The sequence below is a fragment of the Caretta caretta genome, chromosome 4, assembly GCF_965140235.1.
Source record: "Caretta caretta isolate rCarCar2 chromosome 4, rCarCar1.hap1, whole genome shotgun sequence".
Classification (NCBI taxonomy): domain Eukaryota; kingdom Metazoa; phylum Chordata; order Testudines; family Cheloniidae; genus Caretta; species Caretta caretta.
The window spans coordinates 12,438,082-12,462,260 of record NC_134209.1 but is presented as its reverse complement, the minus strand read 5'-3'; the positions used below and the strand labels follow the sequence as shown (position 1 = coordinate 12,462,260).

General features: G+C 48.5%; 1 protein-coding gene across 9 annotated transcripts in view; it reads left to right on the top strand.

Annotated features, from left to right (window-relative positions):
* MFHAS1 (multifunctional ROCO family signaling regulator 1) overlaps positions 1-24,179 on the top strand; it is a 132,478-nt gene that overhangs the window by 90,885 nt on the left and 17,414 nt on the right. For 4 of the 9 annotated variants that reach the window (XM_048846839.2, XM_048846838.2, XM_048846842.2 and 1 more), the window contains exons 2-3: positions 11,822-12,107; positions 18,745-19,206. The exons of 2 other annotated variants lie outside the window; for them this stretch is intronic. In XM_048846839.2, coding sequence (XP_048702796.1) covers positions 11,822-11,952 — 131 coding nt within the window. In that variant the 3' untranslated portion in view covers positions 11,953-12,107; positions 18,745-19,206. Of the gene's footprint in view, positions 1-11,821; positions 12,108-15,645; positions 18,721-18,744; positions 19,207-24,179 lie in introns of those variants that run through there. 3 more of the 9 variants (XM_048846841.2, XM_075127416.1, XM_048846835.2) reach the window with 3 other exon arrangements.

Here is a 24,179-nt window from a genome sequence, read left to right as displayed (position 1 = left end):
AGGGCAGAGGGCTGGGAGTGTGTGTGTGGGGGGTGTAGGGATCAATGCAGGGGGCTGGAAGCACCCCCACGACCCTAGCCCACACCCCCAGCCCCCTGCCCAGAGCGGCTCACAGCAGGGGGCTGGAGGGGATATGCCCTGATTCCACCTCTCTTTCCCAAGGCCCCGTCCCCACCTCTTCTCTGCCTTCTCCCTGGAGCAGCGAGGGCACTGCGGCTCCGCTTCTCCCCCTCCCTCGCAAGGGTCATCAACTGATGGGTGGCAGGGAGGGAGAGGAGGAGGGACAGGAACCCAGCACGCTGGGGGAAGAGGTGGAGGGGGGGAGGAACTTGCCTGCCCTGCAGCAGCAGCTGCCAGGGCCAAGCTTCTTCAGCCTGCCCCCGCGCGGGGGGGGGAGGAACAGGGCAGAGAAGAGCGGGCCGGGGTGGACAGGATTTTTAATGACACGCTGCTGCCTGCCGGGTTCCCAGCCCCGTTCAGCCCGCTGCTGGCCTGGGTTCAGCAGTGGGCTGAGCGGGGCCAACAGCTGAGACCCGGCAGGCAGCAGCGTGCCATTAAAAATTGGCTCACGTGCCGTCTTTGGTACCCGTGCCATAGGTTGCCGACCCCTGCATTAGGGTGTGCCTGGGCACACCCGGCACACCCCGTACACACGCCTATGGTCTTGGCCTTCACAACATCTTCTGGCAAGGAGTTGACTGCGTTGTGTGAAAAAATACTTCTTTTTGTTTGTTTTAAATCTGCTGCCTATTAATTTCATTTGGTGACCCCTGGTTCTTGTGTTATGAGAAGGAGTAAATAGCATTTTGTTCTTTATTTTCTCCACACCAGTCATGATTTTATAGACCTCTATCCTATCCCCCCTTAGTCATCTCTTTTTCAACCTGAAAAGTCCCAGTCTTATTCATCTCTCCTTATATGGCAGACACTCCATTGCCCTAATAATTTTTGTTGCCCTTTTCTGAACCTTTTCCAATTCCAATATATCTTTTTTGAGCTGGGGCGACCACATCGGCATGCTGTATTTAAGATGTGGGCGTACCATGGATTTATATAGAGGCAATATATTTTCTGTCTTATTAACTATCCCTTTCTTAATGGTTCCCAGCATTCTGTTCGCTTTTTTGGCTGTCGCTGCACATTGAGTGGATGTTTTCATAGAACTATCCACAATGACTCCAAGATCTTTCTTGAGTGGTAACAGCTAATTTAGACCCCATCATTTTATATGAATAGTTGGGATTATGTTTTCCAGTGTGCATTACTTTGCATTTATCAACATTGAATTTCATCTACCATTTTGTTGCCGTCACCCAGTTTTGAGAGATCCTTTTGTAGATCTTTGCAGTCTGCTTGGGACTTAACCATCTTGAGTATCATAGAATATCAGGGTTGGAAGGTATCTCAGGAGGTCATCTAGTCCAACCCCCTGCTCAAAGCAGGACCAATCCCCAACTAGATCATCCCAGCCGGGGTTTTCTCAAGCCTGACCTTAAAGACCTTTAAGGAAGGAGATTCCACCACCTCCCCAGGTAATCTATTCCAGTGCTTCACCACCCTCCTAGTGAAAAAGTTTTTCCTCATATCCAACCTAAACCTCCCCCACTGCAACTTGAGACCATTACTCTTTTTTCTGTCACATCACCACTGAGAACAGCCTAGCTCCATCCTCTTTGGATCCCCCCTTCAGGTAGTTGAAGGCTGCTATCAAATCCCCCCTCACTCTTCTCTTCTGCAGACTAAACAATCCCAGTTCCCTCAGCCTCTCCTCATAAATCATGTGCTCCAGCCCCCTAATCATTTTTGTTGCCCTCCGCTGGACTCTTTCCAATTTTTCCACATCCTTTCTGTAGTGTGGGGCCCAAAACTGGATACAGTACTCCAGATGAGGCCTCACCAATGCCAAATAGAGGGGAACGATCACGTCCCTTGATCTGCTGGCAATGCTACTACTTATACAGCCCAAAATGCCATTGGCCTTCTTGGCAACAAGGGCACACTGCTGACTCATATCCAATTTCTCATCCACTGTAACCCCTCGGTCCTTTTCTGCAGAACTGCTGCCTAGCCACTTGGTCCCTAGTCTGTAGTCATTTAAGGTGTCAAGAAACATGATCTCTGCATCCCGTCCGGAGGTGATATGCACCCAGTTAATATGGGTATAGCTAAAATCCCCTGTTATTACTGAGATTTTTATTTTAACAGCCTCTCTAATCTCCCTGAGTGTTTCACAATCATCGCCATCCTGGTCAGGTCGTCAGTAATATACCCCTACTGCTATATTCTTATTATTAGAGCATGGAATTACTATCCTAGAGATTCTGTGGTACAGTTTGGTTCATTCAAGATTTTTACTTCATTTGATTCTGTACTTGCTTTCACTTATAGTTCCACTCCCCCACCAGCACGACCTGTTCTGTCCTTCCGATATATTTTGTACCCTGGTATTACTTTGCCCCATTGATTATCCTCATTCCACCGAGTTTCTGTGATGCCTGTTATATCAATATCCTCATTTAATACAAGGCACTCTAGTTTACCCATCTTATTATTTAGACTTCTAGCATTGGTATATAAGCACTTTAAAAACATGTCACTTTTTAGCTCTCTCCCATTACATGATAGAATTGAATGAGACTTTTGTTTATTTGAATGTTTCTCATCAGATCCTACCTGTTTTTTATCATCTTCCATCACCTCCTCCTTACTAGGACATAGACAGTCTCCATGAGTAGATCCTCCCCAAGGGATGTCTCTGTCCGAACCGCGTGCTCCTCTGCACTGGTTGGCTTTCCCCCAGCCCCAGTTAAAAACTGGTCTATGATCTTTTTAATTTTAAGTACCAACAATCTGGTTCCATTTTGGTTTAGGTGGAGCCCATCCTTCCTGTATAGGCTCCCGCTTTCCCAAAAGCTTCCCCAGTTTCTAATAAATCCAAACCCCTACACCATCATCTCATCCACACATTGAGACCCCGCAGTTCTGCCTGTCTAACTGGCCCTGCTCGTGACATGCCTCTTACAGACATACTCACCTTCTCTCCCCATTATGCCCTGGTGCATGACTCTGTGACGAATGCTTTGTTCAGTGCAGCATTTCTCCATTCCATGGTTCCATCATCTTCCTCGCACCCTCCTCCTATCTGGGTACTGCTTGTTAAATCACTCTCAGTGGAATGCAGTAGAGACCCTCACTCGAGGAAGAGGAGGCTACTTACCTGTAACTGGAGGCTCTTGGAGATATCTGGTCCCTACCTGTATTCCAGTTCCACCCTCTTTCCCCTCTGCTGTGGATCTGGTTGATTTGCAGTAGAGAAGTAACTGATGGTGCAGTTGGTCTGCCTCACCTTTTGTCGCCTCGGTCAAAAACGTGAGGCGGTACAAGGCTGCGTGTGCGGAACGATGGACAGTACTACTTTTGAAAGCTCCGGCTCTGGGTGCATGCGCGTAACCCTCCATGGAATGCAGATAAGGGCTACACATTTCGAAGAACCTCCAGTTACAGGCAAGTAACCCACTTTTCGCTGCACATTCATGGGCAATTGCAGTTTCTTGAAAGCATGTGGGTATTAGTCTAGTAGAGAGAAGGAACTCAATTTATTTGAAACCCACTGGAGCACCTTTTGAAACTTGCACTTGTACAGAGAAAACTGCTATAGGAAAGAAAGAGAAACCACTTCTGTCGACTTTGCTTGAATCCTCTATACCAACGGTTCTCAACCGGGGGTCCATGGCCCCCTGGGGGAACGTGAACACTTTCAAGGGGGTTGAAACCCAGAGCCTGAACCATAGCGTCCCCTGTGCTGAAGCCGGGAGGCGTGGTGTTGAAGCCCTGATCCCCGGCACCGCCCACAGGGCAGAAGCCCAGAGCCCATGGGCAGAGCTGGGGACATGGAGGGCGTTCCCCCCACAAACTGCAGCGCAAGAGCACAGTGGTCCTGAGGGTAGCACCACACCTTCCCCCGTCTCCTCTCCCCCGCTCCCTGGCCAGGTCGCAGGCAGGACGCTGAAGCCAGAGCCAGGCAGTGCAGGGCAGCTGGTGCCATGGAGCAGGCAGCGGCAGCGTTCCCTCATCTCCTGCTGGTGCTGGGAGTTGAAGCTGCTCCTCAGTTCCCAGCACCCTTTGCTCCCGCAGAGGCAGCCGGTAAGAGTCACCCGGGTGGAGAGACCCGGCTCTGTGGCTGGCAGACCCCTCCGAGAACGGGGACCGCAGGGGAGCCTTCCCATCTCACAGCCCCTAATACCCCTCTCCCTGCACCCTGGCTATGCCCTCCTTGCACCCTGAGGCTACCCCCTGCCTGCATGCAGTCCCTAGCTACCCCCCTCCCTGCACACTGAGCTATATTTCCTGCCCGCACAGAACCCCAGCTACCCTCTGCCTGCACCGTAAGCTATCCCCTGCCCTCACACAGCCCCTAGCTACCCCTCCCTGCATCCTGAGCTACCCCCTGCCCACGCACAGCCCCTAGCTGCTACTCTCCCTGTACCCTGAGCGACCCCCCCCACCCGCACACAACCCCAGCTACCCTCTGCCTGCACCCTGAGCGACCCCCTGCCCTCACACAGCCCCTAGCTACCCCTCTCCCTGCACACTGAGCTACACTTCCTGTCCGCACAGAATCCCAGCTATCCTCTGCCTGCACCCTAAGCTACCCCCTGCCCTCACACAGCCCCTAGCTACCCCTCCCTGCATCCTGAGCTACCCCCTGTCCACGCACAGCCCCTAGTTACCCCTCCCTGCACCCTGAGTGACCCCCTGCCCTCACACAGCCCCTAGCTACCCCTCTCCCTGCACACTGAGCCACCCTTCCTGCCCGCACAGAATCCCAGCTACCCTCTGCCTGCACCCTGAGTGACCCCCTGCCCTCACACAGCCCCTAGCTACCCCTCTCCCTGCACACTGAGCTACCCCCTGCCCTCACACAGCCCCTAGCTACGCCTCTCCCTGCATACTGAGCTACACTTCCTGCCCGCGCACATCCCCTAGCTACTGCCTCCTGCACCCTGAGCTACTCCTGTGCCTGCACACAGTCCCTAGCTACCTGGCTGTTTTCAAATTTTTGAACTAAGCCCCCCTTTTCAGTTACAATTTTTGGTTGCAGCTCCCTCTTCCCCCAACCCAGACAGGCTTGGTGACCTGCTTAGGTGAGTTGGGGGTGGATTTGGTGCTCCCTCCCTAGACACCCCCCCCTATGCAGAGGTTGTTTGAGCCCCGCTGGCCCCTGCCCCCCAAAATAGAAGTCAAACTACGCCTATGCCCAAGGCCCCTGCTCCAAGGCCCCCCCTACCCCTGCTGGGCCCTGGAGTTTTTATAGCATGTGGAGGGGGTCTTCTGAGAGAAAATGGTTGAGAACCCCTGCTCTGTACCTGACCTGATTTCCTGATGGCTCTGAGAACATCTACACTCTGTGTTAGAGCCTGTACCACTGCTAACAGCATTGCAGCTGCCCTGGTGCTCAAAAATGGGTCTGGAATTGTGTCCTGCAGGCGCACTTTAGTATGTTGCTCTAGTTTATATCCTGGCTAACCTAGGACTTTTCTTTCATGTAATTGACGGCACAGTTTTAGAATTAACGTTTAATTTCAATTAGAAGGTAATGTTCTTCTATTCCAGGAAAGTGGGTGCGCCTTAAAAGCAACTAACGTTTTTGAAGATAAAATATAGGTGAGAGACTTATGTAAATACTCCATTAACTTGAATTTAACTGGTCACTATACAGACTGTCAGGGAAACATTTGAATTAGCAGCTATTCATTAGGATGATAGAAGAGAAGGGAAGAGTCCCGATAGATCATATCAAACTCAGGGTGCACATGTGTGCTTTCTACTGCACTTTGCAAACCAGCTGCTTTTTCAAGCAATGAACTGAAATTTACAAGAATCCTGCTTGGATTGTTTTTTAAAGACCAAGAATTTTGTACATCTCCTTGCTCACAAAAATGGAGAAGATAACCACAACAGAAAAAAAATGCGGTAAGAACAGCGCTAAATTTCACTGTGCTTATTTTGGAGTCACTGCCAGTGTAGTTGTTCTGTTTGGCTTTTATGGGCGGGGGGTATCTTTTGTAATAGGATTTTTTTTTAAAACTTAACAGCAAGATTTATCAGCGGAATGCTCTGAATAAATTTATTCTTGGGCCCAGATGGCTCGGGGTTGGTAATGGGAACATGTCAGCACATCGTTGCTGCTTAGCAAATGAGAATAGTTGATAACATCATGTGGATGATGTCAGTGTCACAGTTCAGAGCAACTGCGCTTGCGTCCTGTCCTCCCCCCGCCCCCGTGGTCCAGCCAGGCACCCACTCTAGGCTCCTGGCTTCTCAAGAGGGTGGATAAAAAAATCAGTGGTGGTGGTTTTTTTATTTAAATTATTTTTTTAATCTGTTTTGAAATAAAAGCTGAATTTAATATAAAATGTGTATAAACTACTAATAATCTCTTAAAACATTTAAATAAAAAAAATAAATATGCTCAATCCACAAGTTTCTATCAAAATCTTTGACTTAAAGGCCGCTTGTCTATATAAAGAATCAGAAAAAAATCTGACTTTTGAGGTCAAGCTTTATAAATATGGCACAATAAATCCTGGACTGTGTTAATGGCTTTTTGTAGTAAAAATAAATTTGATGTGCTGTTTTGTGTGTATAATTAAAATTCCAGTTACCATGCTACTGCAGCTTGACCCAAATCATGAGCAAAAAGTGAATTAACTGATAAATAAGCAATATATAATTTACCGTTTTCTAACATACTAAAGTGTACGATTAGGAAGAATCTGAAAGTGTTAAGCTATATAATTGCTTAAATAAATGTATATAGTTGTAGTGGACCCTCCTAGGTAGCAAAAAGATACACCAAATTTAGCGTAAAGGCTCCACTTGTAAATCAGCATGTTTTAAGGGCTAGATCAAGTTGTGAGAGTGCTTTTTAGAAACTGAAGTACAAATGGAAAAGTTGATTAACATCAGTGATTTAAATTGAGGCTTTCCACTTGCGTATTTAAATCAATCCACCCTGCTCTCCTGCCATCACCTCTCTTGCACAGAGGCCTGCCTCTTTCTGCCTCCGGACTGGGTTTTCCCAGGCTGCACAGTTCCCTGGCTATACTGTGTATTCTCCAGCAAGTCAGGCTGCCTCAGCCAGCCTGCTTTGCCTCCTCCTCATAGGCTGTCCCAGGCAGATGCTTAAGATGAAAGTGGCGTCATCCCTGGCATATTAGAAGATACCTGCTTGTGGCTTTGCAGCACGGCCGTCATTTCTGCTTTCTCAGTCTGTGGAGGGTCTTTGCATATCTCAGTGCTTTCAAATGAGTCATCCCGCCAACTCTGCCACGGTGAGGGTCTGTCTGGACACAACAGTCTGTCTGCCTTGCCAGTAAACTTCTTGGGACTCTGCCAGTCTAACCCTTGTCTTGCAGGTAGCCACCAGCAAATCCCAATTCTCGAGTCCCTCAGATACCCCCCTGCAGTGTCCCTTTCACTGGACAGTCACAGAAATTGTGTGTTTCCTCCAAGGAAACGGCGCACACATCAGCCTGTTAGGTTAGCTGACGACTCAAGCTTTCATTCAGAATAGCAGCACTAAGATGGTTTGGTAAGAAAACAATAATAAATGTATTAACAAGGAGATTTAAGTGATATTAAGCAAGAGAAAAAGAGACAGGTCTGGTTACAAACAACCAAACCAGCTTTCTAGTGACTGAACCGTGATCTTAGTAAGTTACAATCTTTGTCTGAGCAATTTTCTCATTTACCTCATGTTACCAGCATCTCCAGCCCTCCAGGTCAGAAGATCCAATGTTCACAGAATGAGAGGGTGCTGTTCCCTTTGTTCTCTAAGCGATGAGTAACTAAAATGTCCTTTTTATCCTCTGCCTCAAGAGCCAGAAACACTCTGACCCACAGCCTGATAGCTTGTTGGCTTTGTTTACCTATATGTAAATATACTTTCATTGTTCTCTGCCAGTAACTAAGGCAAGATGGGTGAGGTAATATTTTTTTATTGGGCCAATTTCTGTTGGTGAAAGAAGCAAGCGTTCAAGCTACACAGAGCTCTTCCTCAGGTCACGCCAGTCAGAGAGGTGAATCCAGACTCCTCTGTCAGGCTTGGTGTACACACTGCCGCCCAAACGTATTCTAAGAACGTATTTCCAGCCCACCCACAAGCTCTTGAATACCACCTGTACATACCTCACGCAGTGACTTCTGAGACCAGTGTGTAATGGGTTTACATGTGATACCTGATATGACAACAGAAAGTGGGGGGGGGGTAGTGAGTGTGTCAGGCCTGACATGAGTTACAGTATGGTGGGCCCTCTGCCAGCTGGCATTGAGCCGCTCTGAGGGTCACAAGTGTTGCAGACAACACACATTCAAGCCAATAAAAGAAACTACTCAACAAGCTGAGAGAGATCTCCCTGAACTCCAGCAAGGGTTCTGGCTGGTGATTAATCTCTCAGACCCCACCAAAAGGTTTTTCTGTGGTTACAAGCACATAACCACTTGGCTCAGAACAAGCACCCCAGGAATCTGAGGGTCACTTCTTTATACCATTTTTGGGCCTTTGATCTTGTCCTCGTGTAACAGCTGATCAGCAGCCAGTGAACCCTTCCTAAGGGCAAAGATTCAGAAGGCTGAGTTCTTGCATAGCCGGAAGGGGTCTGTGTGCATACACAGAGAGATTTCCTGGGACACCCACTTCACTTTGAAAGTTCCTTCTAGCTTGGCCTTTTGTTTCACGTAGCCCTTTGACACTCTTATGTTTCCCAGGGTTTACATCAGTCATGTCTCCCTAGAGATGTTGTATCCCAGGGGTGGCCAAACTGCAGCTTTTACAGTTAGTGTGGCTTGCCAAGGGCCCCTCCCCCCATTCTCTGCCTACCAAACTAGGGAGGGAGAGCTCAGGGCTTCCACCCTGCGGTGGGGTGGTGGGGTTAGGAATGACTTCTGTGCAGCAGGGAGGGGTGTCTCAGGGCTTCAGCCCCAAAACCCTTCTTCCCACAAAGCTGAAGCCCTGAGCCCTGACTCTCAAACTTCTGAAGATTGTCATATGTGGCTCAGAGGGTCAGTAAGTTTGGCCACCCCTGTTATATACAAACCCATAATAATACATAAAAACACTGACATTTTTAATATAACAAACTCCTAAGATACTTGAACCTAATTCAGTTAGGTTTGTCCAGGATATGGCAGGAAATTGCCATCTTGTTCCATCAGTACTTCACTTCTGATCTAGGTCAGTAGTAACTTGCTTGTTACCGTCTGACAGGTGGCCTTGTAAAATGAGCTGGTAATCCCAGTCCTGTTGCTGGCGTACAGTTGTCTGACTTACACACACAACCCTCAGCATTGGGACAGTTGGCATCTTTGTCAGCAGTCTAGGCAAACAGGCAAAGTGCTTAGTGGACGCTGATATACCTTATCACTGGTAAAACGGTCACCACTACATCACAGTGGAGACATTGTCAAGTAGGATGGGTACTTGCAGTGCTGATGTCTGCACGATATCGCTATAGTGCTCTCAGTCCAATATCTCTCATTACTAGGCAACTGTTAATGGTGTATTGCATCTGTGGCCTGAAACCTGGGACCGTAGTCGTGCTTTGGATAATCATTACTGGGTGAAGGAAACCTGAATTAGACATGACTATTCTGAAATAGTTTAATGCCAAGTTTTACCCTGGGCTGTGAATCAGACTTTTGTTGGTCAGGAGCAATGCCCAGGAAGAGAACACTACAGTAGGATGGCATGATGTGAACTTTTAGACTTGAAATCACTCAGCTATCACTCCTAGTTTAGAGAAGCTAGAGAGGTTACAAATGAGAGCCGTGCTGTGGGAAGGCTATTTGCACAAGCTAAAGACTAAAGGTGAGGCTTGGAAAATAAGTAAGAGTTCTCTCCTAATGGAGATGGGCAAACCTCCAGAGATGTGACTTTTTGTTCTATTTCTGATTTAGCCTTCCTGTTGCTCTCTTCTCTCTCTCCCTCCCCCCCCCCCCATTTACTTAATGTGTAAGCAAGTGCATGTGTCATTCCCAGTCTATTGTTCTTAACTGGACATTTAAGAGAGCCTGGTATGGGCTCTTCTTGTTCTTTCTCTTCTCACTTGAATGATCATCAATGTCTGTGGTGTTGTTTAATGGGCTGGTTACAAATGGTGAAACCCAGCTCACTGTCCCAGCGGTTGCTCCCAGAGATGGGAGTAGAGGGGTTAAACCTGAGGGTCCCAAAAACTTCCATACCACAGACCACATCTTAATAGAGAGCATCGCCTGGCCAAGTGCCCTCCCATTCACCATGGCATGGGCTGCTGCCGTAAGCAATCAGGTAAGGTTCCGCTGGCATCAGCAGCTGTTGCTTACATGGAAAAGTAAAATGAGGGACATTATTTAATGTATTTTTAGCTGCTTTTAATGTGATTTAGCAGCTGAAAATGCAGAGTAACTGGCACCCTGTGGTCAGCCACCTCTCCTAGAACAGCAGTTCCCTGCAGACCACTGGTACTCCCTGGGCCAGTTTGGGAACTGCAGTTCTAGATCCAAGTGCAGACCATGGTTCCAGATAGGGGTGTTAAATGGTGCATCCCTGAGGATAAAGGGACATTGCTATAACAGCTCTTTATTCCAGGATCAAACGCTCAGGGCTTGGTCCATTTGTCTCTTCACTTATATCTTCGTCACATGATTGTAGCTGGTGCAGGGTCCTCCCTTGACTTCTCTGTGATTTGGGGTGTCAGGAACTGGCTAATCAGGAGTAGCTTTTTATCAAACAAATGAACTTGACTGACTCATGGCATAGTTGCTGAAGGGAGCCCTGGTGAATGGGTCAGCTGTAGAAATGCACCACCACTGCCCCTCAGCAGGCAGCTGCGGAATGCTCTTGTATTTGCTTAATTCCGTAAGGGCCAATGCAGAAGATGGGTACTTTGTGCAAAGGTCAAAGTAAGAGGCCCACGTTCTGCCTTGGAATGCACCCCTGAAACTCCCATTGACTGCATGGAAGGTTGTGCAGGAGCGTCTGGGAGCAGGATTTGACACACAGCATTTTGCTGTAATGGGAGCGTAGGACACGTACTCCAGCCAGCAAACAAAGAGCCAGCAGCCTGGTGCAGCATGATCTCTGAGCTAGAGAGCAGCAGCCCCTGGGAATGTTGCATCCCCAAATCTAAATTTTTAATGAAGCTCAAATTTGGCCACTGCTGGTTTATGCAAAGGAATAGAGTCTCCATTTGGTAGTCATAGAATCCCATAGCTAGATTTGTACGGACTTATTCCATGATAGGGTAGTCTCTCTATGTGGGGTGGGGGTGGCGGGTTAGACTACCAATCACTGTACTGCATAGACACAAATAGTAGGGGGATGACTATAGCTCTCTCCACTGATCTGCCAGCTGGTTTATTGACACCTGCAATTCATATAGTGTATGCAGAGCTTTGTTGGAAGGTAAATTTCAGATCCCATCTGCCCTTGAATCCTAATTAGGAACACCTACTCTGCAGTCCTTGGCTCATTAGACTCTAGAGACCCACTTCAATTTACCATGTCTAGCTAAAGATCTTTGGAGTCCGTCTGTGGTGATGCAGGTTAGGGGAGCAGGGTGTAATGGCAGATGTTGCCTTTGTCTGGAGCAACATTATTCCAGCTATAATCACCATCATGGTTATGCAGATGAGAATTTTGTTGGGTTGAAAAATAAAATTCCTTATAGAACATTTTATGACATTGGTCTTAGGTGCCTCCCTTATGAGTCTTTGTGAAATGAGCTGTCTTGTGAATATGGCTGTGATGCTCAATCTCTCTCTCTCTCTCTCTCTCTCTCAGGAGAATTGCTGAGTCAGCCTAGACCAGAGGGAGTGACGGAGATCGTCTGCCCCAGGAATGGCAGCGAGCGAGTCAATGTTGCACTGGTTTACCCCCCCACCCCGACAGTCATCAGCCCTTGTTCCAAGTGAGCTCTGAGAGACGCACGGACCCCCAATTTCAGTACACGCCAAAAACCCTACATAAGACAAGCCCTTGCTAAGCATTTTTGAAAACTAGCCACCACAGAGCCCAGGGACTGTTCTAATTATTAGTGGGATGTGGACATCCCATTCTCAGAATAAAGGTACAGTAAAGCAAAATCCTCTGTTTGTTTTGCTGAATGAAGGAAATGTTTGACTAACTGGTGATTTTTCTTTGAGTGCTGGTCTGTGTGCATATTCCATGTGTGGGTACACATGCGCACTGTCTTCCCATGCCCAGAGAATTTAACAAGCAGTGTCCTTTGGCACAGTAGATACCCTCAACTTGGGAGCACGAGGAGATCAGAGGCAGTGCGGGTAGATGCCACCTCAGTTCCTTCTAACCACCACATGTCCTGAGTCGGAATCCAGTGTCTTCTCTTTCTTCAGCTTTTCAGAAAACCTGTAAATAAAATGGTTGGTGAATAATTGTTCTTTTTAGTTTAGTACAGTTATAGTTCTAGAGTAGTTTGTTTCCATGGACCAAGGACTTCTCCCAGAGTCCCATGCATCAAAAACTGCATCTCCCGCCCTAGATCCTTTTCCGCCAGTGACAAATAGCAATGCTGCCTCTACTGTTTGGGTGAGATGCATATTTTGTCGCTTGTTTCCACTGAGAAATCACAAAGCCTTTCAGCTTTGCCTTAGGAATGCTTGATGAAGAAGGCCATGAGGCCCTTCTCTGATCCAGCCAGGGAGACACCCGTGTACTTTGGCCTCAACAAATGAGCAGCGCCCTTATGAGCACATGCCTAGGAGTGGAGTCCTCCAGGGCTTCCCACAAAAGTAAGGGGCACTCATGGGCACAAGGACAGACGCCATCAGTGACTGTCTATAAGAGATGTGCTCCTTCCCTGAGCCCACTGAGGTCAGGCAAACCCTTACATATCCTAAAGAACCAGTTCTGACGGACAAAACAAAAACCCACGACAAAAACAAAAAGACAAACCACACACAACCCAGGCTTGAGGGTAAAGCATGTAGAAAGAAGAATGCACTTGTGATTCTGGCACTGAAACATAAAGACAGCAATCTGCTGGTCCTGTCCACAACGGTCCAGACTCTTTGATACTGACTTACCTCCCCAAAGACCTCATCGTGCCCAGGAATGTACCCGTACTGTTGGTGCCGACCATCTGAACGCCCCGTGCATTGGAACATACTCAGACCTACAACACACCAGAGGATACCTTTTTCCCCTATCCACAGTCTCCCCTCTTCTCTGGCCCAACCCTCCTGAGGACATTACTAGACCAGAAGACGACAGTACATTGTTGTCCCAGGAACCATCTCACTTACAACCATCTGGCAGCATTGGCCTGGTGCTGCCAGCTCTGCCATTCCAACAGGAGCAATTTTCAGATTCAGATGAATCTGATGAGCTGGCTCTTCCTTCATTCTCTCACACCCCCCACCCCATCCACCCCCGAGACAGCCAAGCCCAAACAGGCAATCCAGGACTTACAGTTGCTACCTGTATAGTCGTGACTTTCCTAGAGACTGGCAGTTTCCCATGCCACAGGGTCCCCCTCAAACAGTTGGCCCCTCTTTCTGGCCTTATTGGGGACTGTAGGATCCTGATAGCAGATGCCTGGGACTCACCCAGGAGACTTTCCACTCTTCTCCTTCTCACCCACAATCAGTTTCACTGGTGTATGAGGAGGAAGAGGTTGTCGAACCAGAACTACAGGTACAGACAGTCCTAATGGGAATCTCCTCTTCCCCATCCCCACTGGACAATCATCAGCAATACCACAACTTGTGTGAAGAGTGGCTAATTGTCTCTAGATACCTCTGGAGGAAACCCAAGGCCCACACCAACTGTTAGACATTCTGTAGCCTCAGGGCCCAAGTAAGGTGGTCCTCCCAGTTAATGAGGCCATATTGGAACTAGTAAGATTGGCACACCCCATTATCCTGTACTCCCACATCTCTGAGGGCCAACAGGCACTTTTTGGTCCCACCAAAGGGAGGCAAATTTTTATTCTCCCACCCTGCTCCAGACTCTGTGGCGGTCCAGGTTGCTACAGAAAGGAATAGGGCACTATACCTAGGGACCATCCCGTCACACAAAGGCTTCAGGAGATCAGACTTCCTGGGGAGAAAGGTCTTCTTTGTGGGCTTGCAATTCCGCCTCACCAAAGTACAACTTCAACAACTACTCTAGGCTGGTGGCCTTTCAGGACAAACTTTCCCCTGGTGACAGAGCCCAATTCCTGTCCTTACTAAAGGAGGGCAAGTTGGTGGCAAAAATGGCTGTTTGGGCTGCAGTTGATGCAGTGGATAGAGCATCAACAAGCTTGGTCACTGGTATTGTTGTGAGGAGGGATTCTTGGTTGCAATCCTCAGGATTTCCCAGGGAAGTGCAGAATACTATCCAAGATCTTCCCTTTGACAAGTTGAACCTTTTCAATGAAAAAAATTGATGACTCTCTTTATTCGTCAAAGGACTTGATGTCTGCCCTCTGCTCCTTGGGGATCTGCCCACCAGCCCCAAGAAGGAAGCACTACAGGCAGACCTATAAATCAAGACCACCGCCTCCTCCTCCTCATGCTTTCTACTACCAGCATCCTGCTGAGCCTCCATGCAAGCAACAGACGACTGAGAGGCCCAGCTTTTAAGCCCCCTCTACCACCTCAACCATTACCCATTCCCAGCCCACTGCTAGGAACCACTTTTGACATTTTAGTTGAGACCTAAATGCCATCTCTGATGCCACCTACCCTTTTTTCCATCACCTTTTGGGGCCATCTTACTCTTTTCGCCTGGAACTGGGAGCTAATCACGATAGCTGGTTGGGTTTTTGGAGATTATCCATCAGGGATACTCCACAGAGTTCCTCCCCTTCCCTCCACACAAGCCCCTTTCCGGTCCCTCTTTGGGACCAGTCTCACTAGATGACCATTCAACAGGAAGTAGAATCCCTGTTATACTGAGGGGAAATAGAACACATCCTGCCTCAGTATCAAGGAAGAAGGTTCTAGTGTCCATATTTCCTAGTCCCTAAAAACACGGAGGGTAGAGACCCAATCTGGATCTTTAGCACTTCAGCATCTTCATTGGAAAGTCAAAATAAAGGATGGTTACGTTGGCATCAGTAGAGGAAAGATGGGTCATAGCTCTCAAAATGGATGTATATTTTCATATAGATATTCACCCTTGCCACAGGAGGCTCATATAGTTCATGGTGGGTAAGGAACACTTCTAATTCCGGGTCCTCCCGTTTGGACCAGTGGTAGCACCCAGAGTGTTTATGAAAGATTTTTTTCTGTGGTGGCAGCACAGATGAGATGTCAGGGCCATACAGTTTTTCTGTATCTGGATGACTGGCTCCTTTTAGGACCCTCTCGACGGAAGATCACATCAGCTATTCAATTCCTCATTCAGCTTCTCACAGCACTGGGGGTTTGCGTGAACAGAGAAAAATCCATTTTATCCCTCATGAAGCCGATAAAATTTATTGAACTCTTTCTGCAAGAGCCTTCCTCCCCGCAGAAGGGTTTCAAATGATATGCAACCTGATTTATTTAATTTCCCACAGACCAAATGCTACAATGAGAATGTGCATTTTGCTGCTAGGCCATGTGGCAGCGTGTTCTAATGTGAGACACTTTGCCAGACTTCATCTATGTTGCCTACAGGCCTGGCTCAACTCAGTCTACTCACCCAACAAGGACCACATCAACTCCAGGGTTCTCACCAGGATCATTGCCTCCTTCATTCGATGGTCAAACCCTAAAAAGGTACACTTCTCTGCTCCCTTTCTCTACTCCCTCTCCCTGTGCCACCATCCATGAAAGTGGTGTCGTGGCCATCGCTTTGGCCAGGAGGGTCAACAAATTGGGAGCCCTCATGGCAGGTCCTCCCTTTACGGTATTTCAGAAGGACAAGGTATCGCTTTGCCTTCACCCTGAATTTCTTCCCAGGCTAATCTCTGAATTTCACCTTTTAACCAGCATATTCACTTACCTGTCTCTTTTCCCAAACTCCACACTTCTCCCAAAGAGAAGAGACTTCACTCCCTTGATGTCCAGCATTCACTGGCTTTTTACCTGCAAAGAACTAAACCCATCAGAAAGTCACCAAGGCACTCTATCATGATAGCTGAGAGATCCCGAGGTCAAGCTATTGTGATGGGATCCCCAGGGTGCAGTCTGGGACCACTGTAGCTCCTGAACTCTTTCCAGCCTGGGCTGTCTCTCATAATGCCCTGCTAGTGACCAGCAGCAAACCGCTCCAGGAGCTGTCATCACTCAGCACAACAGCATGTGAAGCCCCACACCTCGCTAGATTGCATGAATGCTCCCAGAGCCACTCATGAATCACACAAGGAAAGGCACCACAGCCAAATCCCCCCAGCTCCCAGGATTGTACCCCAGGAATATACCGTCTTGCACTGCGCAAGACGAGCAGTGCACGTTTATTAATTGGTTCACCAATTCATCAACGGAAAGTGGATATACACCAGCCTCTGTCAATCCTGAGCAGATTTGCCACACGCTTCCTACAACCTCACTGGTAAAGGTAAACAGTTAAATGTATTGACTACAAAAGATAGATTGTAAGTGATAGGCAAAAGTCAGATTTTAAGTGATTTTAAGTGATACCAAAAGAAATAAAATATAAGCATGCAGTCTAAACTCTCAACCCTATTAGACTGGGAAACATCTAGATTAAGCAGTTTCCTCACCCCACTGGATATTGCAGTCCTTAATATACAGGTTTGTTCCTTAAACCTGGGCTGATATCCTCTGCTGGAATCTTGTCTTCTTCTCAGTGTTTTAGTTGCTTGCAGTGTAGGTGGGGGCAGGAGAAGTGGCCAAACATATGGCCACTCTGTCTGTTTTATAACCTCAGTTCATGTGCTTGGAAAACACAAGTCCAAGCATGACTGGGGGCATTGCTGAGTCTCCAAGCAAGGTTGAACAATTCCCTGGTGTGGCCTCATGCAGGTGAGTCATTGCATAGTAGCTCCCTTGCTGGACAATGGCTGTTGATGGGTTGTTCGACACCCTGCCCGGGTGTTGGTTACTTTTCTTGCTGTTGCCTCTGGGGAGCTAATATTTGGCTGATTCCCCAATTTATAGCTTGTATTAGTGACCACTATACAACACAATTCTCATAACTTCATATACATTAATGATACACATCTATGGATAGAGAAATGACTTTCAGCAGATCATAACCTTTCCCCTGATACCTTACAAGTCATGCTTTAAATGTAAGATCACAATTATATAAAAATGAGGACTATGGGGGTTCCAGGACGCTCCCCCAAGGTGTAGAATGTCACAGTTATATTGTCTCAAAGGATTTCTAGTTGGGTTTCTGGCTGCTTATCAAGTGCTACATTCTAGCTCACATTTTGCCTCCCGGAGGCATAATAGCACACTCCACGAGAGCACAGGCCGCCATGGTAGCATCCCTGCAGGAAGTCTCAATGCAGGACATATGCAGAGCAGCTACCTGGAGTTCCAGACACACATTTGCTATACATTACGCACTAGTCCAAACCTCTCCTACAAATGCAGCAGTGGGATCTGCAGTAGTGCACGCATCTTTGTTGCCGGCTTCCTTGCTTCCACCTCCAGTCTGAGGACTGCTTGCCAATCACCCATGCATGGAATACATGTAGGGACCAGCTCTTGAAGAAGAAATGGAGGTTGCTGACTGTAATGGGAAGTTCTTTGAGATGTGTTGTCCCTCTTTGTATTCCACGACCCACCCTCCATCCCCTCTGCTTCAGCTTTGGTTAAATTCGCAGGAAGAGGAACTGAGGGGGCATCGACTCTCACTGCCTCTTGTACCCTTGTTCGGGAGCATGAGGAGATCTACTGTGCGTGCGCGGACCAACTGATGCTGCTTGTTAAAATTTCTGGATTTGGGCGCATAGGGCACATGCCTGCCCCATGCATGGAATACAGATAGGAACCACACATCACTTGATAGAAAGGTCCAGGTTTTAAAATGGTGTCTTTGCTTCTCTGGATGCAGTGGGGCAGAGGTTCCCAAACCTTTTGCTGAGTCCCTCTTCAGAGATTCATGTTTCATGTGTGCCCCCTTGTGGGGAGGGGTGTGCTCTATAACAGTAGCAGACAAAGATGTGCAAAGAATGTCAGCTGGGTATGTGGCCAGCTGTTCTCATCTTGGGTACCAACCTTGGTGTTCTTTCCTGCTTTTAGATCCTCAGTGGTCTTGTTCACCATCTGAAACTAGTTCTGAGCACAGTTTGCCCTTGTTTCCCTGCAATGGACCAACTGTGTTTAAAGCAGCTTGGGAGAGGGAGGAAGCTGTGTTGAGTTGTGTGTTAATGCAGTTTTCAAACACAGCTCTGTCTGTAGACCTTTCATCTCCTGAAGCCCCTGAACCACATCTCCTTTTGTTTGTTTGACACTGTGTTAGATCTCAGAAGCAAATACATTTCTACCCTCAAACTAAACAGTTTGAGATGGAACACAAACACTGTAAGGCTTGTCCCTCAAATATTCAGTCTGCCCTAGGCAGCATCTAACACTCATGCCCCAGTCCATAGTAGCTGTGGTGGTGACTCATTTGCCAGCAAACCTATGACAAAAGAAGCACTGTCTGTTCTGAAAAAGAGCCATTTTATTTAGACTGAGTACTCACCATATTTGGCAACTGGAAGAAAACGGAATGTGTATTAATCTGTTCATGATGAACACTATAAGCCATGAAAGACTGCTGCTACGTGACAGTTTCTTTGTCCTTCTCTCCTCCAGATGAATGACAATGCTAGTGCTAAAGGTTTTATATCGGGCGGCGTGTGAAACCGTGGTGTGGCTGAAGGATCTGTAGGGCTACTGTCTCTCTTGGGTTTGGAGTCCTGCCTTTACAGCAAGACCAGACTTTGGAACTCTGAACTATTTGAAGTGGGAACACAGCTAAGTGTGTCTATCCTGAGATACCCTTGAGAACTGAAGTGTACAGCGCAATCTGAGGGTCACTGATGACCAGATGTGATGTGAAACAATAGTCTTGCAGCAATCAGATGGCATCATTAATGGCCGGAGATGAAACACTGGGATTGAAATTCTATTGACCCTTCGATTACCTGCTGTGCACCCATTTGGACCTGTTGATGAATGTAAAAATGTTCTGAGTACTGTTTCATTCAGATGTAACTGAAGAAAAGTCAGCTGAGACTTGCTGTTGTGGAGCTTCCTGGAGTTGCTCCCATACAGGTGAGTGTTTGGGGTTGCATCAGTCACATGTTTCAGTGGGGTTTCACAGCGTGCATGTAGCTATCGGATCACTTTAAAAGCAGACCGGTAGAGCAGGCCAGTGGGATCTGGCTCCTCTTCACCGTAGCACTCTACGGCACAAATGTTCCTCCCATAATTTGGTGGAGGGATGGACTGGGGCAGCTTGTTAATAGAGTTTCACATGGTATGAATTCCAGTAACAAAATTACTGTCCCGGACAGTTAACTGCAGATGCTTTTTTTAACTATGAGGTTGTAAATGTACGTGAACCTAATTCACTCGCGAGTGGATTTCACATATCAAAGGTTGAGATGGAATAAGAGGACAGTTCAGCTCTGGGCTGGCATGTGCTAGGTTATAGTTGACACATGATGCTTGGTCTATAGCAGGTTGAGTTTAGGAGCAACTGAACTGCAGCTGACCAATCAGCTACGTGTTTTAAGTCCCTGACATGCTGGTGCTGCACAAACCCACACACTGTCTGTACGTATCCTGCTTTCTGTTGCATTTGTAAGAGGAATAGTCTGTGAACCTTGAACTGAAGTTCTTTAAATATCAGCCAGATCTGTTACTTTGAATCCTCTCCTAAATTCACTATGGTGTAGAGATAGGACGTTATCCTAACCCTTCCCATTCAAACAACACTCACTGGTACGGGGCTAGGAAGATGCCCCTGCCCTTCTCAGTTCCGCCTGCTCTCTTACGAGATGAATCCTCCGTTCACTACTGGTCCCCACCAAACTCCGAGTGCTGGCCGGACATTCCATCGGAAAGGACTGGTTTGGTGGGATCGGAATGTGCCGCAGGAACAGGCTGATTCCGCCAGCACTTCTGCTGGGCACCAGGCAGGCAGACTGGCCACTGGGGCTCCCTTGTTCTCCGCAGCTCACCTGGTGGGCTTCCCAGACTGTCAGCTCCTTCGGCTACCGCAGAGCAGGTGATTCCAGGGAGCACATTTTGTTTTGGAAACACTGAAGTGGTGCCACTGAGGGAATGTGTCAGTATTTCCAAAGCAAAAAATTTAGGAATTTCATCCCCACAAAAAATTCAAGTTTTGTGGCTTTTTGTCCTGATTCGGGATGATACTTTCCCTCAAACTCAATTTTTTTGCAGAACAGAAATCCCATCTCCTGGCTGGCATTACAGAACTGCTTTTATGAGTATCAGTGTTCACTGGTTCTAAGCCCAACCTCATTACATGACTGGCTGCAGCTGAGTTAATATCTATAGTGTCCTTCTAAGAGACAAGCACTCTTCTCCCTCACCTCCAAGTCATGTCTGTGCCCCATGCAGGCTCAGTTAATATTGATGCCACACCCCGTTGCAGTGAATGCAATGTGCCACTCCACACCCCCATCCAGTGAATACTGGCGATCCGCTCCTCCACACTGCTAACATTGGCTGCCCTCTCCCAGTGAATGCTGATTTCCCCTGTCTTCCCTGTCCCTGCAAGGACTGGAGCTGCCAGGAGACTGGTTAGGGGTGGCAGGAGTATGGAGGAAGCTGCTGGGCAGTACATTGTTCATGGATGGCAGGGGGCAATAGCATCTCTGAAAAGGCAGCTCTCTTTCTTCCCTCCCAGTTCTCTCCTTGCTTCTGGGAGGGGAGGGTAGAGCTGAAGCATGAGCCACCTTGTCCCATCCAGGGGAAGCCAAGTCAGTGGGGGTGGGACACAACTCCAGGGCAGAAGAAGATTTTAGTTGGTTAGGTCTCTCTCTGTATGTGCTGGACCCTTAAAGAAAAGGAGGACTTGTGGAACCTTAAAGACTAACAAATTTATCTGAGCATAAGCTTTCGTGAGCTACAGCTCACTTCATCGGATGCATTCAGTGGAAAATACAGTGGGGAGATTTATATACACAGAGAACATGAAACAATTACTCCTTTTCTTTTTGCGAATACAGACTAACACGGCTGCTACTCTGAGATCCTTAAAGGGCCATCCCAGGGGGTGGGGTAGACTGACCACTAGGTGCTACTACCCCATCTTACATGGGCTAACATAGGGGAGAACACCACCACAGCCGGCTTAATATGACTGACTCCACTCCCTCCAAAGGGCCCTGTCAGTCACCTTTTAAGGCAGACAACTCTTGGGCTTCTTACTGCTCCTCTCCTCCTCCTCAGCGTGCAGATGTGTTGAGAAAAGCAACTGCAAAAGCGCCACTTATTGGTCAGACACGTCCCCAGATTTCAGTGGCAAATGAGTGCTTTACCTCTGGGAGAGTGAGATGGGTTCTCTTCCAGCTTGTGCATTACACACACTGGTCTAACCCTTCCGATTGCGGGTCTCTGGTGCTGACGATGGTTTACCAGGCAGAGTGCGTGGCTTTCGCTCCCCTGCAGGGCTGGCGGTTGGCTACCCACCACAGTGCTCAGACGCTGGGCATTTGGGGCAGACACATCGAAGCACAGTGAACGGGAAGCCCCACAATGCCATTTTCAGCCACTGATCAGAGCAGAACTACGCCCTTCCTGAGAACCCTTCCGGATGTGTCTCACACATGGTGATCTGAGCTGCAGGCATGCTGCCGTTGCCCATGGCTGATAAATACCCAATGCGCCAGCTAGTATAAAGTTTCCTCTGCCCACATACTGCCTGGGTGCTCTGGTCGTGCGCTGAGCATCAGGAGAGGTGATATCCAGAGCGCAGTTATAGCATCTCCTGGCCGGTGGAGCAGGGTATCGCAGCCATTGGAGCTGTGTAAACGCTACAGATCTGTGCCCTTACCCCCTTGCTGCTGGAGCCTGTGGAGCCAGCCTGGAGACCCTTTCTGGTTTGTAGGGGATGTGTAGGAATCCCTATTAGGCTGCACTGCCAGTGGCTCCCAGTGTAGCCACTGTGTGGGATTTAACTGGTGTGGCGTTCCTTACATTAGCCCCTGTGCTGCTGTCCGATTTTCCCCATGGAGTAGGTTCCTCAGCAAATCATGCTGGGGGAGGGAGATGGGGAGAGACAGAAGTCTTTCAGAAGCTGCAAGCATTGCTCTTTGGCACTAGAGTCAGGTCGTCTTATGTGAACTGGTCTGCTTGGCTCACCTATTCGGTTGCATGTGCCCAAACCCAGTTTAGTGTCTAGTAACATTACCCTTTACTGATCCCACTATGGTAACTATGCTGATCTGATTGGTAGAAGATGATGCCAGGACAGGAAAGCTAATAGCAAAGCTAAAATGTGTGTTCGCTAGGAGGATGGGCTGCCTGGCGAAGTCTAAAGAGCAGGAGGAATCCTTTCCTGCTCAGAGATCCCCTGCAATTCTACATTTCCCCCACAAAGACCTGTTCAGACTCCTCCAAGTGCTGGTTTGGTTAATCTGTTGGGAACTGCCTCTCTCTGAATGTGGTTTCCTTGTGTGTTCCTAGGAGGCAGACTCTAACAGAGTTCCCATCAGCCTCCTGCAGGGACTGCACAGAAGACTGGATGAATTCAGTCCCCGTAGTGTGCCTGAGTATTGTGTCTGACAGGGACAGGCTAGGGATCAGCTGGATATTGACTGGAAGCTCTTAAAATTCACTGAGGCTTTCTGGAGAGGAAAAAACACTGTTGCCTTGTGATGAGACCTAGATGCTTTTGAAAGCTCTTCTCCCCGTTCCCCTGGGTGTGCTGCTGGATATGACACTTTGCTACCCAGAGCAAAGTGCTGGCTCCTGTTCCTGGTGGGCCACTAAGGGGCGGTCTGGCCTGCGGGGGCTGCAACTGCCATCTTACAGCTGAAGAGTCCTACACTGTGTGTGCTGGGCTCTGGCCATCCATTGCCAACGGGTGAGGTGGAAAAAGGAAGTAGCAGTTTCTCACTAGGCAGGACGCACAGCTCCACTAGTGTAATGGAGTCCTAGGAGCTATCTTGGGAGGGGAGGGGCCGGGGCCGATTCACCCTGCCCTGCCTTTGGTGCAGCCACTTACAGCAATGCAGAGCAGGTGTGAAATGCCGCCAGCTTAGGAAAGTGGGGAGAATCAGGCCTTCACACTCCCTTTGTCACTGCTAAGAGAGGGCTGGCTGCTGCGCGAACCCTCCTGCATTTTAACCCCAGACAAATGCATGGTGTCCTCCTGAAAACTTTGCTCAGCAAGAGCCTGTCCTGTAAACAAGGAACCGGACTTGATCATTGAAGTCCCTGACAGAATTACTGCCTGGCTGGGAACTGGAGCTCCCTTGGGGTCTGCACTGCCAGTCGTGTGTCCCTACTTGGCAAACCGCACAGTGGCCTGAAAGCTGCCAGGCTGGGCTTGTCCTCGGGAGCTGGGCTGGAAAAGTGCACACTCCCCGTTCTCGGGCACCTTTGGAACCAGATCTGTTGGTGTGGGCACACGTGGCAGGAGTGTCAGACTGACCAGCTGCTGTGGAGCACTCACATGTGCAGTCGCTGCTCCACAGAGGGAGCCACGGAGTGCAGTCACGTTGTGTAGCGAGCTGGTAACAGCCTGAAGAAGAGCAGTCTACCAGGGCTATTCAGCCACAGACTTGAGCTCAGGGCTTGGAGGAGCCCATGGCTCCCTTTGCCAAGTGCCTTCAGCTTCTGCAGACCATAAGGGTCTGCTTCCTGCTTCCTGCTCATGAGGGCTGTACCCCTGTGGTTCCTAAGGGAAACTCGCAGCAACGTTCTGTGCGGGGCGTGGTGCAGAACTGCCTTCCTGAAGCTGTGAGCAGCAGTAACATCACCGAGAATAGGGGCAGTCTCACTCTGCTGCTTGGCAAAGCTGTGAGTAGCATCAAAGACAGACCTGCGAGCTGTGTTGGGGAAGCAGAGTGACAGCGGACCCCTTGCCTGCATTGTCAGCTGTCAGGTCCCTGGGTGGGACAGGAGGGGAGAGAGAGCTTGGCTTGTGAGTTCAATCCTTGAGGGGCCATTTAGGGATCGGGGGCAAAAATTGGGGATTGGTCCTGCTTTGAGCAGGAGGTTGGACTAGATGACCTCCGGAGGTCCCTTCCAACCCTGATATTCTATGATTG